We start from the raw sequence: 15,453 nt of genomic DNA, 5'->3' as shown, positions 1-15,453 counted from the left end.
CTGTACAAAAGATAATAAATGAAATGAGTGGATATGGTACAGAAGGCATAGGCAAGATGCAGTAGATGGTACGAAGGTACAGTAGTAATACATATGAAGATGAAGTAATGTAGGGTATGTAAACATAAAAGTGCAATAGTTTAAAGTGCCTAGTGACACAATGTCAATAGCATAAAGATGGCAAGGATGCAGTTAAAGATGGACATAACGATAAAAGGTATAGTACATAACATTTATATTAAGCTGGCATTGTTTTTAAAGTGGCTAGTGATACATCTTTTATCAATTTCCATCAATTCATATTAAAGTGAGCTGGAGTTGACGTCAGTAATGTTGGCAGCCAAGCCACGTCGATGTTAGCTGGCTGGGCTGTTTAACAGTCTGATGGCCCTTGAGATAGAAGCTGTTTTTTCCAGTCTCCTCGGTCCCCTGCTTTGATGCACCTGTACTGGGACCTCGCCTATCTGGATGATAGCGGGGGACCGGCAGTGGGCTTCAGGGTTTGGATGTTGTCCTTGACTGATCTTTATGGCCTCTCCTGAGTGACAGTTCGGGTGGTGTAAGCTTACGATTGTGGGGCGGAGAAGTTGCCGGTACCAGGCGTGATAACAGCACCGGACAGCGATGGCTCTCAGATTGTACCCCCCCACTCACCTACATTACCCCCCCACTCACCTACATTACCCCCCACTAGGTGAGGGGAGAAGCCGACCGCACCACCCTTCCTTTACCAGGTACATGTCATTATGCACACTCCAGTCAGTGCCGGCATTACGGACTCACTGAAGCCTTACACATGTTTTGATTAAATTGTACATGAATGGCTTACAAGGTAGAGGGAAAAATGTGCTTCTCGGAAAAACAAACCTGATGTCGCGTCATCCCAAACCATGGGAATGATTGTTAGCCTTTGGCACAGACAGAGAGTATATCTAATATCCTCCAAATGAGCTTTCCAGACTGGATCCAAACTATGATTTAAAACACGATATAATAAAATTAATCTGTACCAAAATCGTGCGTAAATAACCTTTTCCCTAATAACGAGCGTCTAGACGATCTTTTAGTGTAATAGGTTTTAATTTGACTGTTAAAAAGCTGAGTTTGGAAAGCTCTGATAGGGTTAGTGTGTTCTTCCAGGGGTCCTTGCCTGTTATTACGGATCTCTGCATGCAACAGGGTTTAAAACATTTTTTTTTATTTAACTAGGCAAGTCTGTTAAAAACAAATTCTTATTTACAATGACAGCCTACTGGGGAACAGTGGGTTAACTGCCTTGTTCAGGGGCAGAACAACAGATTTTTACCTTGTCAACTTGAGGATTCAATACAGCAACCTTTCAGTTACTGGCCCAAAACTCTAACCACTAGGCTACCTGCCTAGGGGTTGAGTTGAGTACCACAGTGCTTGGCAGCTAGATGCCTCTTCTCATTCTGTGGCACTGCCAAGGTCTGAGGGGATGGCCTAGAACATAGAATCAATGCTACAATTCATTCAATTCTTTAATCATTCATCCATTTTCCAACAGGGAGAAGATATAACAATCATTCTTCCTGTAGCAACGACTCTCCTATCTAGGGTCATCAGACAGAATACAGTGCAGTGTGGTTCTGCAACCTCACTGACTGAGTTGTTCACCCTGCTGGGGAAAAAACGGATTAGTCCAGCATAAATATCAAGCTGGTCCATGCTGGTCTGACTAGCATGGTCTAGATAGTTAGGCTGGCCCAGTAGCTGGTCGAGCTGGTGACCAAACTGGTCCAGCTGCTCAAGGTTAAGATTAAGATCACTTAATTGGTCAATTACACACAAAGTCCAACCGAAATGTGACTTATGCTTTTAACTCAAACCCTCCAAAAGACACACATACATAGAGTTATAGTTTGGGAGAGGTGCTGAGGGCTGCCACTCTGAGAGCTGTTGTTCTGAGGGGTTAAGTACCTGGCTCAAGGGCACAACGGCATTTAGGTTTTAATACCAGCTCACATCTTGCTAGGATTTGAAGTGGCAATCCTCCGGTTGGTGGCTCGTCTCTCTAACCGCTAGGCTACCTCACATCTTCTGACCAGCATGATCTATTGACTATCTGACTATCTGACTATCTGACTCTCTATCTCTCTATCTCTCTATCTCTCTCTCTCTCTCTCTCTCTCTCTCTCTCTCTCTCTCTCTCTCTCTCTCTCTCTCTCTCTCTCTCTCTCTCTCTCTCTCTCTCTTCTCTCTCTCTCTCTCTTCTCTCTCTCTCTCTCTCTCCTCTCTCTCTCTCTCCTCTGTTCTATCTATCTATGCTGACTATCTATCTAGCTATCTATCTCTCTGTCTATCTCCCTATCTATCTGTCTCTCTATCTCTCAGGTGTGCTCCCTCTCCGGCCTCTAGGTCACCAGGCTGCTCGTTATGGCGCACACCTGTCACCATCGTTACGCGCATCAGCGCATTATGACACTCACCTGGACTCCATCACCTCCTTGATTACCTGCCCTTTGTATGTCACTCCCTTTGGTTCCTTCCCCAGGTGTCATTGTTTCTGTTTCTGTTTCTTGTCTGTGCGTTGTTCGTGTTTCTTGTTTTGTTCATTTGTTTATTAAATTATTCACTCCCTGAACTTGCTTCCCGACTCTCAGCGCACATCGTTACACTCTCTATCTCGATCCATCTAACCACGCCCATCATTATATTTCTCAGCATGCTCCGTTGCAATTCTACGGTTTGTTTCAATATCTGTGTTTTTTTGATTGATTCATAAATCTTATGCTACACAAAGATAAATAACATACATTTTTCTAAACTAATCCATTCTTAGTTGGACTTCTTGCACCCATTACTGTTTAGATGGTTTAGGGAGTCTTATTTATTAATCTTTCTAACTCTGGCAGTCATTTTGAATGAAGATTGAGGGTGAATAGAAGTTCAAATTGTTGGACATCCCCACTCTCTGGCTGGATTCCAATAGGAATTAAATATCACTTACAAGCCAGCATAATGTGACTTGCAGGCCTGATGTGGCCACTGTATTAGGGAAAAACTAGGCCCTTAAGGCCTTATGATATATGTATTCTATTGTCTTAAATAATTAAGCACTTTGACACTGGTTTTGCTGGTGATCAACAACAGTTTCCAAAACACAACGGTCTGGTATATGCAGGTTTTTTTCAGCAGTGTAGGCATGTCATGCCAAGACAGTTAACACAACTGACCTCACAGCCCTCAGACAAGCAGCAAAACATGCCTTTATGCAACACAATTCATGTTTCGTCAAAAGAAGGCAGAGTTCAAGGGTTGGATTCCTCTGACGTCACATTCAACGGTTCACTTTCAAGCTCACCTTGACACATCTAAATCACACATCAACATAGCTGTTTGGGTGTATCTGGATTAACTCGTTGACAGTAACAGGAAAAGGTGAACACTGAACACTGAACACTGAACCAAGAGGAAGTTGATCAAGGAGCAATGAGGTGAAACAACAGCTACTATCTTTCATGGGTTTATGATTATTCTGCTTTTTTTGTCGTTTTTTGGTTTACACATTATTTAACCAGGTTCTCCCACTAATGTCAGCAGGCCTCTTTCACGAGGGAGACCTGGCTCAAGGCGTCAACATGCTTCAGTTCGGCTGGCGCCTAAGCCCAACTCGGCTAGCCGAACCAAACGATTGTACTCACATACTCTCTTGAAAAATGAGAAAAAAGCGTCAATAGTACTGTTTGTACTGTTTGTCCATTTTGAGACCCCGTAGCCAGTGTACACTTCATCAAAGTAGTCAGAATTGATTTAAAGATAACTCAAGAAATCTGTCATTAATTTTGACATTTTTGCCGAGGAGATCTTAGTCTAGCAATTTGGCCAGTATTTCTCAATGAAAAGATGTGCATGAAAACGAGTCGTCCCTCATTGAATGACAACAAAAACCTATTGAAGAATCCCTAATGTGGACCAATCACAGATGAAGGGGCGTAGACTTCGGCTTGACTCCAGAAAAAAAATGGTGGGCCCGAACAACCGAGAAAAATGTCCAAAACATCATCACAAAAAAATGTTGTCACAATATATGCATAAACTCTTCCGAAGTGTTTTGGCTGGGAAACATGCGGACGCCTTAAGAGGGCAGGCCATTTGGGTAACGACAAAACCTCACTACTATTTACCTAAAGATTAGCATGGCTGAAAGTGGCTGGAAATGGCTAAAATGGTTGGAACATAGACTGGAAATTATTTTCCAATGTTGGGTCCAGTAAGCTGCTCAACCTGTAATCAACCTGTAATCAACCTGTAATCAACCTGTAATCAACTTCCCTGTAAGCAGAGCATCATTGTGTAGCTAAATGTCTCTACCTATTTGATCTCTATTTTCTCCCTCTACAAGAAACTTGAAAATCACTGCCAGACATGGATGCACCCCCCCTTCTCCCATCCTTCCATCCTAGACCCAGTTACTCCACTCGGCTGGCACCACCGTATCAAGTTCAGGCCTTCTTTCACACACAGGCACACAGACGGTGACCTGAGGGAGGCTGTGACCTCACAAAACTGCGCCGGTCACCAGAGGTTGATATCCCATTATCCAATCATTACAAAGCAGAGAGCACAGACAGACAGAGAATGGAATCACCACCCCCGCCAGGTCACAATCAGGACAGACCAACTCTCAGAAGCTCCAGATGAGACAGAGGCTGTGTCCCAAATGGAACCATATAACCTATGAAGTGCATTGGTCAAAAGTAGTGCACTACGGAATATGGTGCGATTTGGGACACAGCCCGAGAGTATACAGCCCAGGTTGTAGGAGAAAACACAGAGACCGTGAGGATGGAGACACGGCTGGTTTATGTAGAAAACACAACAAACTGCAGATAAGTCTGCATGATGTTCCAAAGTGACATTAAACTTAGACCAGTGTAAACCTACAGACTACAGCTCTTTGTCTACAAACTGCTGAAACACTAACACAAATGGAGGAGATGTTTAGAAGTGCTTCCAAACGAGCCCTGAGGTATTCTAAACTTTCCCAGATGAAAGCCCAGGGGGAAACCCTGTAGGAAAACTACAAAGACACTAAGTGGAGTTTGAAACTATTGCTCTCACAACTCCTGAGGTATAGAGAAAAAAGGTGCACGAGTCAAGCACTCCTAAAAATTAAAGGCTATTTTCATATTCCAGGCAGGTCGTTACAAAGATGAAACAGGAGAGGTGAACTGTCCCCTGCCACACTCCTCCTCGACTGCCTCACTACCATGTTCAACCTCAAACCCCCTCCACCCCCTCACCTCGGAATTCCTGCTTAATGGCATCATTATTGACTCTGTCCAGCAACATACATAGACCCTTGTAATCTCACACGGGCGGGGCGGTTTTCAGACAGAAAATGATGCCACTCCAACAAAGAAAAAGGAGAAGAAAAAACCGTGAGGGGAGAAAAAAGGGATGGATACTACTTTACCAAGGAGTCCCCAGCACCAGCTGATGCTCTTTCATCTACACCATCATCACCTCTCTGATGATTCCACCGCCAGCTGGCAGCATCAGAGCAGCAGTCCAGCCCCCAACTACAGGCAACACGGAGTCCAGCCCCAACTACAGGCAACACAGAGTCCAGCCCCAACTACAGGCAACACAGGGTCCAGCCCCAACTACAGGCAACACAGAGTCCAGCCCCAACTACAGGCAACACAGGGTCCAACTCCCAATAGCAGGGCAACACAGATCCAGCCCCAACTACAGGAACACAGGTCCAGCCCCCGACTACAGGCAACACAGGGTCCAGCACCACAACTACAGGCAACACAGGGTCCAGCCCAACTACAGGCAACACAGGGTCCACCCCAACATACAGGCAACACAGGGTCCAGCCCCAACTACAGGCAACACAGGGTCCAGCCCCCAACTACAAAGGCAACACAGAGTCCAGCCAACTACAGGCAACACAGGGTCCAGCCCCCAACTACAGGCAACACAGGGTCCAGCACCCAACTACAGGCAACACAGGGCCAGCCCCCAACTACAGGCCAACACAGGTCCAGCCCACTACAGCAACACAGGTCCAGCACCCAACTACAGGCAACACAGGGTCCAACCCCCAAACAGCAACACAGAGTCCAGCCCCAACTACAGGCAACACAGGGTCCGCCCAACTACAGGCAAACCCGTGTGCCACACCCAACTACAGGCAACACAGGTCCAGCACCCAACTACAGGCAACACAGGGTCCAACCCCCAACTACAGCAACACAGAGTCCAGCCCCAACTACAGGCACACAGGGTCGCAGCCCCCAACTACGAGCAACACAGGCCAGCACCCACTACAGGCAACACCAGGGGTCCAGCCACCCAACTCACAGACGAACCCACAGGTCAGCACCCAACCATCAGCACACAGGGTCCTAGCACCAACTACAGACAACACAGGTCCAGCCCCCTGAATTCGCGTCCAAACTACACGGCCAACACCAAGCAGTCAGGCATCCGTGACTGAACACAGTTCTATGGACACCGACGGGTCCGGTATCGCACCCAACCTGACAGGCACCAGTCCCGCAACCACTCATCAGCCGCCAACCTCACAGAGTCCAGTCTATCCTTACAGGAACACGGGGTCTCGCAGTTCGAGCCCAACTCACACCGGCAACCACTGGTCAGGCACTATCTACCGCCGCACATCATAGTCAACTTGACGCAATTCTTAGTAATCAGCTACACTCGATTCCAGTTGCTTAGAGTCACACCCGGCACCTACAGGCAACCACAGGCTAGCATCTGTGGTTAACTCATATAATACGAACTCATGTAGATCTTCTGGTTCATTTTTCAACACCCTATTTTATCACACATATATAGTACCATCCCCATCCACAAGCGTCTAGTTGCTGCCGATCGTGTATCGATCAGTACACACGACCACACACAAAACTTATACACCACACCAACACTCAACGAGGCTACAGCACACACACCACACTCTTTCCTCATACTCATCTACTTCTACACACATTACCTACACACACCATACGACACACACACACACACACACACACACATACACACAGGAATGTCCTGTATCTGTTCTGTATACTGTTGTGTGTTTCCTCCTTATCACTGTAAGTGAGCCTCATTGGCACGTTGTCTTGAAAGAGTCCACTGCCAGAGTGGAAGTGGCGAAGTGGTAATGCTACAATGAACCTCTGACACAAGCCTTCCACCACTGTACTGTACCAGCAGCATTCTAACAGTGGAAACAGCTCTCTCCTAAGGCCTATATAAACATAACCCCTCTGCTTCAGTCAAATGACTTGAGACTGTCTCTTATACACATCTAGATGTGTATAAGAGACAGCTCTCTCTCTCTCTCTCTCTCTCTCTCTCTCTCTCTCTCTCTCTCTCTCTCCCTCTCAATTTAATTCAATTCAAAGAGCTTTATTGGTATGGGAAACATGTGTTTACAATGCCAACGCAAGTGAAATAAACAATAAACAAAAGTGAGAAGACACAAAACAACATCTCTGTCTTTCTCTCTGCAGGGTGGAATAAAGGGGGGCTTCCTGAGTGTTCTTTACACACAAATCTGACCCCAATATCTCAGCACCCCCACCACACACACACACCCTCCAGTCCCATGTTTACTGTGGCAGATTGCACTGTAAATAGTGGGGGCTCTGGGCTCCGATTCAAAGACAGCCAAATCAAACAGGAGGCACTTCCTTATCAGCGAGTAGGATGGAAAACAGAGAAAATGTATGCACATCCACCTGGAACCACTTCCGAATAAGAAATCCTGTAAAAACAAAGCTGTGCCTCTTCAGTGGGATGGGGATGAAATGTCAAACACAAGTAGGGCATAAGTTTACAGGCATACTGCTGCACCGTGGGCGTCTGTGTTGGCAGTGAAGGACATACAGTCAGCTCCAAAAGCATTTGAACAGTGACACATTTTTTGTTGTTTTGGCTCAGTACTCCAGCACTTTGGGTTAGCATTTCTTGGGGGTATGATATTTATGCGTCTGTAACTTTCTCACTCACCATTATTCACGATTCATTCAGGACTATCCATAACAGTGGAGGCTACTGAGGGGAGGACAGCTCAAATAAATGGCTGGAATGGATCGAATGGCATCAAACCATATGTTTGATGTATTTTATACCATCCCCCCAATTCTGCTCCAGCCATTACCACAAGCCCATCCTCCTCAATTAAGGTACCACCAACCTCCTGTGCTCTGTAATCATGGTAGCATCCACATTAATGTAGAATTGTTTAGAAACATATTCTATTCTTATTTACATAAAAGTGACTCCAAAATGACACGATACATTATTTACCAGTAATTTCTATTGGACACAAAATAATCTGAAACAAAACAAAGAGCGAATGCATCCAACATTGATTACTTTAATACACATCAGTGAATTTGTCCCAATACTTTTGGTCCCCTAAAATGGGGGGACTATGTACAAAAAGTGTAATTTCTAAACGGTTCACCCGATATGGATGTAAATGACCTCAAATTAAAGTTGACACTCTGCACTTTAACCTCATAGTCATTGTATCATTTTCAATCCAAAGTGCTGGAGTACACAGCCAAAACAACAAAAAATGTGTCACTTTCCCAATACTTTTGGAGCTTATTCTCTCTCCCGTGTAGGCCCCCAGCACACAACACAGACAGGAAATTCTCTCTCTCTCTCTCTCTCTCTCTGTGTGCTCAGAAATAGCCACAAATATTCCCTAGAAACCTAGTTAGTATAGGCTTATTTTAACCTTTGCAATATAACTGGTTTACATCTTATAGAGTACAGTCTGTACAAGCCTATACACAGGGTTGGGGAGTAACTGATTACATGGAATCTGATTACAGATACATTTTGAAGAACTAGATGATTACTTTTTGGATTACTTTTAAATTCAGAAAAATATATTATGACACCTTTCTGTTTTCAATTCAGCATTGAAAACAAGTGCAAGTTAGCGAGTCGGACCACAAGTCAGAGACCACTATGATGATAAACCTAATGCGTTTGACAGATCCCTTTTGTCTTCTTCTAATGCCTCTTAAGGGGAAAGTAATCCAAACGTAACCGGATTACTTTACTGAGTTTGGGTAATCCAAAAGTAAATTTACAGATCATTTTTTGGACAGGTAATTAGTAATTGTAACAGATTACATTTAAAAAGTAACTTACCCAACCCTGGCTATACAACCTAATGGAGAATGTGTTATTTGATGGCTACATCATACTTCATCAGTCGTATGGAAAAGGACCAGAGGTTTAGTCGTTCTTCAAAGGCACGCACTAATTGAATCAGTCATTTGGAATATTTGTATATTCTGTGCATACCTCACTTTCAACTATTTATTTTTCTTGGCCCAGAGGCTCGATTGAGGCGTTATACAAAAATGCTTAAAGAATTTGACATGCTGATTTAAGCATAGGGGCAACACACATCTGGAATCCTGCTCTCAGTCATCACGGATCCCCCCTCTCTCTCTCTCTCTCTCTCTCTGTCAGTTGGTTGGTTTAGTAACAGTAGGATGATGATGCTCTGAAACGATAACCAGATATTGTGTGTGTGCATCTTGAAAGACATTCTTGTGCTCTCAGAGGAGGATAGCAGGATGGAAAATCTATTTGGCACAGAAGGTCCAGAAACAATTTCTATGTCAGATCCAGGTTTGGTGTATTAGAGGTCTGGAAAACGAAATGCTCTCTCTCTCTGCCTCGCTCTCTGTCTCTCTCTCTCTCTAACTATCTCTCTCTCTCTCTCTCTAACTATCTCTCTCTCTCTCTCTCTCTGTCTCTCTCGCTCTCTCCCTCTCTCTCTTCCTCCTCTCCCTTTCTGTCTTTAACAAGCTCTCACAGCAGCCCCTCACGTTATGGACTGTTTGCTGGCCACTGTGTTGTTGACTGAGCCCCCAGCCCCCACTAAGGCCCCCATCACACAACACAAGTCCCTGACAACGGCTTTTGTTGACAATGTACCAAGTAGACGAGTGAATGGTTCTTCTATTCACAGCTCAGAATTACAGACTCAAACATACGCTAACACACCTTGCCCTCTGTTTTTGGAAAATAAAACCGCACGCAGTGTTTGGATCCCCCAAAAAGTGTCTAATATATATGGATATGTCATATAGACAATTAGTTGGTGTGAAGTATGTGTGCAGAGTTCAATGCCCTGTCAACTCGCATCTATTCCTCTAACTACATGACACTGGCCTCTTCCGTGTCTAATTTTGACACCTTTCACAGTAAATACAAGGTAGGGCTGCCACATTACAGTATGATTTTCTGCCTGAAAGGTAATCGCCCTAAACACACTAACTCAAACGGAATGCTAATGATAGTGAATGCGGAGCTGAACATCTGTATGCGCCGACAGGGAGACAATGCCCCGATGCCGCCTGCGCTGAAGTGTGAAGACATTACGCATTCAGAGCCCAGAGTGTGGGTAAACTATTACATTTCTCACGTTTCTGACGACGAGGTCTGTTTTTGTTCCAAAGCAGGTCTATTCATGTAGGTTAGACTAGGCCTATATGTACACATACAAAAGAGCTGTATTGTACCACTTACAATAGCAGAATTGCAAATACTTTGTTGCGTAATTTTTTTATTTTTATGAAAAGCACAACTATATTGTATAGTATTAACCAAAGTGCCATTGCACAGCAAACAGTTGCAAAGATAAAGGTGTTATTCAGATGAGACAGAGAGAGCATGTTTTTCATGTACACATCATAAATCATTCTTATTTATTTTACATGTATTCATGATTGCAGATCAACCCAGCTTTTCTTACCCGGGTCGTGGAACGGAACCAATGCATAGTTGTAGAGGGGTCTCTTTGTTCTACTCTGCGACATCTCCAAAATCTTGGATGCCCCCTCAATAACCTGCACGAGATCATCGTACATGGAGCCGGTGACATCAAAGACGAACGCCAGGGTGGACGCTCCTTCTGGGATCTCCTCTTTTGTCCCTTCGGTCCCCGTGTTCTGCCCGGAGGACACAGCCACCAGGAGAAGTACCTGCACAAGCAACAATGGCACACGCTTGATGCCCATTTTCAGACCGAACGGTCTATGACGCGTCGCCAACAAAGTTGTAATAGTTTGTGTCTCCGCTCAGAACCTCAGGATGAATCTTGGGGTAAAGGGAGAGACATTGGCTCGCTAAAAACAGTAACAAGATAGTGATGAAAAAGCCAATATTGTCTTCCTTTAAAAAAAATAGGAGAAAAGCGGTGGAAAAGTTTAGATGCTGTCAAAGATGCTCTCGCTCCCTTCAACGTTCCGATTCAGTGCGCGTGACCTCCACCGCCCTGTTGGACCTTCTGAGCTTCTCACACTCTTGTTCTGAAGTTATGAAGGAGCTCACACTCTTGTTCTGAAGTTATGAAGGAGCTCACACTCTTGTTCTGAAGTTATGAAGGAGCTCAGCTCAGCTGCCGTGTCGGGAACTCTTGTCCAAACTCTGCAAGTCCCCTTCTCAAAGCTTCTCAAGAGAAGAAAGGCTCAAGGCAAATTGACTCCTTACAGAATAGCTGCCTTCTGATTGGAGCAGTGGGTTTTGGGAGTCCTGCCTGGGATGGGACCCTGTGCATTAAGACATAGCGGTAGGCTATACTTGAATTATACAGTAGACACGCGACAAGACATGCAAAGAGAAACACATTTGTTTCATATTGAAATAGTAGGCCTACATGTAAAAAGTACTGTGGTCAACAGAATTAAGTGGAATTAATACCACAATAGTCTGTTAACATGTACAATCAGCTTATTAAGACTGTCCTACCCGAACCCGATCATAACATAACATAAGGTTGTATTCCATTGATTAGACTATGTTTTCGTTGTCATTGGATTCTTTGTAAACTAACAATGTAGACTATAGTTTCGAAATGTGTTACAAAAAACGGTAATTTCAACTTCATGCCCCGGAAAGGAGGAGTGCAGGGGGTGCTGCAGCATCCCTCAGACAATCATTTAGACAAAATCAATTTAAAAATAAAAAATTCCAAAAAATAAAATACTTCAAAATACTTCAGCAGAGAGCATAATTTAGCCACAGCGGATCAATAACATCTAACAAATTGCTGTGAATTAAGTTTTATCACGTGCACTAAGCCTCCAGTTGGGAAAGCCACAATTTGGGAAGCACACATGCCAAATAAATAACAGCTTGTTACGTTGTGGCCATAGACATACAGTATAATCCACATACAGTGCATTAGGAAAGAGTTCAGACACCTTTACTTTTTCCATATTTTGTTACATTACAGCCTTATTCTAAAATTGATTGAATATCCTCCCCCCCCCCCCCAATCAATCTACACACAATACCCCATAATGACAAAGCAAAAACAGGTTATTAGAAGTGTTTGAACATTTATAAAATAAAATAAACTGAAATATCATATTTACATAAGTATTCAGACCCTTTACTCAGTACTTTGTTGAAGCACCTTTGCAGGGATTACAGCCTCGAGTCTTCTTGGGTATGACGCTACAAGCTTGGCACACCTGTATGTGGGGAGTTTCTCCCATTCTTCTCTGCAGATCATCTAAAACTCTGTCAGGTTGGATGGGAAGCATCGCTGCACAGCTATTTTCAGGTCTCTCCAGAGATGTTCGATCGGGTTTAAGTCTGGGTTCTGGCTGGGCCACTCACGGACATTCAGAGACTTGTCCCAAAGCCACTCCTGCGTTGTCGTGGATGTGTGCTTAGGGTCGTTGTCCTATTGGAAGGTGAAATTCTGAGCAAACAGCACTGTTTTTCAAAGTAGTTTATCTTGAACTAGGGTGTTGGCACAAGGACATTGACCATCACCAGTGAATACCCCAGCCTTCATCTTCATCACCGGTGAGTACCCCAGGCTTCATCTTCATCACCGGGTGAGTACCCCAGTCTTCATCTTCATCACCGGTGAGTACCCCAGGCTTCATCTTCATCACCGGTGAGTACCCCAGGCTTCATTTTCATCACCGGGTGAGTACCCCAGGCTTCATTTTCATCACCGGTGAGTACCCCAGGCTTCATCTTCATCACCGGTGAGTACCACAGGCTTCATCTTCATCACTGGGTGAGTCAGTTTATTTAGTAGCCTACCGTAGCGTATAATATTTATTTAAATATTCCTCCTTATATTATACAATCTGTGTCTCTTCATTGGCCTCCCAGCAACCCTTGTACATTCCCAGAACATTAGCTAAGATTTCCATTCAGTTATAGATAGGATGATAACATCAGAAAAAATGTATTATTGACAACAAAATATATTTTTGAGAATGTTTTAAATGAAATAACCTTGGAATGTTCTCCTAACATTCACCAAAATGTTGTGCAGGACATCTGTAACAACCACCACAGAACATTCCCCAAACGTTAGGTTAGGTTTCCAGGTAATGTAACAACACAATGTACCATTAATGTTTTCCCAGCAAACCAAAATTGGTTCTGTGCAAGTTCCCAGAACATTGACTCCCTGTCTTATTTTTCATGATCAGAAAACCAAAAGTGATCAGGGACTCATAGTCTTGAATACCTTGTAAAAATGGGCCCAGGTATGCAGCATATTAAGAGGATGGGTGAAGTGACAGTGACTTACCAGTATTTCCCTGGGTTAGTTATGTCTTAGACTTTAATGGAAGCATGGAATTCCTGATTGACCATACTGCCATGACTATATATATATTTTTTATTATTTTTTCACCTTTATTTAACCAGGTAAGCTAGTTGAGAACAAGTTCTCATTTACAACTGCGACCTGGCCAAGATAAAGCAAAGCAGTGCGACACAAACAACAACACAGAGTTACACATGGAATAAACAAGTGTACAGTCAATAACACAATAGAAAAAAAATAAAGTCTATATACAGTGTGTGCAAATTGCGTGAGGAAGTAAGGCAATAAAAAGGCCATAGTAGCGAAGTAATTACAGTTTAGCAAATTAACACTGGAGTGATAGATGAGCAGATGATGATGTGCAAGTAGAAATATTGGTGTGCAAAAGAGCAGAAAAGTAAATAAAAACAATATGGGGATGAGGTAGGTAAATTGGGTGGGATATTTACAGATGGGCTATATACTGACAAAACAAGCCACAAGAGAGCTTCCCTGGTGGCGTAGAGGATAAAAGACTTGGATTGGAAACCAAACATTGCAAGATCGTACCCCACATGTGCAGATTGTCAACTTATGAAGTGTAAAAAATATATGGTTGTGTTTGTATGATTAAATGCTGTTTAAATGTCCTATGATTGAAATTTTATACCATGTGTTTCTAGATCACATCCAATGTAGTCCTCAAATGTGTATTGCCATAATATTTCTGGAGAGAAACAAAATTGGGATGTATTCCAAACTGCTGTGTTATGCTTTAAGGAGCTCCAAATTTGCATGTTGAGAATGTTGTGGTAATATTTGCTCAAACTTAAATGTTCTTGAAATCTTCAGAGGACCTCCAAAGCAAGGTAAATGTATATTGCGTGAACGTCAATGGAAAATTATGTTAAACTAAAAATAAATATACTATGAACATCATAAAAACGTACTTATTTGGAAATTGTGTAACATTGTGCAAGATTGTGGGAATGTTCTGTGCAACATCCCAGACAACACCCATAACTTAATGAAACGTTCTGGGAACCTTTAAAGAACTTAGACCAGGTGTTCTGTCATCTTTCTTAGAACATTAGAAGAAGGTCCTGTGCAACCTAACTTAAACATTGCATGAATGTCATAACAACAGAGCATGTTTTGTGTTTTGTCTCTTATGATGTACCCACACTGTTCTCACAACCTAATTAAAATGTCCCCGTCCACTTCCTCAGCTTGCCAAACAAAGTGGTGGGGTCAGGCTGTAGAAATTACAGATTGTGCCTTAAATGTTTCTCATTTAGACCAATAGGCAAGGAAGTGGCATACCGATCCTGTTTTATTGTTAGACTACTTGCTCCACTTGCGCCATCTAGAGCTGAGGATAGGAAATACTTAACAATTTGGACTCCTGGCTCCACTATACAGTATGTAGCCTACCAGGCGAGTTTAGGGTCATCACAACAGAGCTCTTGGAGTTAACCCCTCACCGCCGCTTGTAAGACACGATCTCCAGCACATTGACAAGTCTGTCTTTCGGTCGGTCTTTCTGGATATCTATCTGTCTGTCTGCCTGTTTGCCTGTCTTCCTGTCTGTCTGTCCAGGAAGTGTCAGGCCAACGGCAGTATGTGAGGGACAGGTGGTGATATGTGGGGCCGGAAGGTGCCACACAGGGCCAGGGAGGGACTTTGTACACATTGTAAGATATGGACAAGTGGCTTAAATTAGAGCCCCGGGGATTTACTGGGGCAGTGGAGTGGCAAGGAAGGGAGGAGGAGAGACTGGAGGAGGGGAGGGAGGGATGGAGGAGGAGACTGGAGGGAGGGGAGGGAGGGATGGAGGAGGAGAGATAGGGAGGGAG

The 15,453-nt window shown here is 43.7% G+C and overlaps 1 protein-coding gene across 1 annotated transcript in view; it reads right to left on the bottom strand.

Annotated features, from left to right (window-relative positions):
* hmcn1 (hemicentin 1) overlaps positions 1-11,806 on the bottom strand; it is a 277,402-nt gene extending 265,596 nt beyond the window's left edge. Inside the window, 1 exon segment of the mRNA XM_070447449.1 lies at positions 10,793-11,806. Coding sequence (XP_070303550.1) covers positions 10,793-11,057 — 265 coding nt within the window. The 5' untranslated portion in view covers positions 11,058-11,806.
* Between the last annotated feature and the right edge of the window lie 3,647 nt (positions 11,807-15,453).

Source organism: Salvelinus sp. IW2-2015, linkage group LG16 (genome assembly GCF_002910315.2).
Source record: "Salvelinus sp. IW2-2015 linkage group LG16, ASM291031v2, whole genome shotgun sequence".
Lineage (NCBI taxonomy): Eukaryota > Metazoa > Chordata > Actinopteri > Salmoniformes > Salmonidae > Salvelinus > Salvelinus sp. IW2-2015.
The sequence above is the reverse complement of the archived record's forward strand: the minus strand, read 5'-3'. Positions and strand labels throughout refer to the sequence as shown.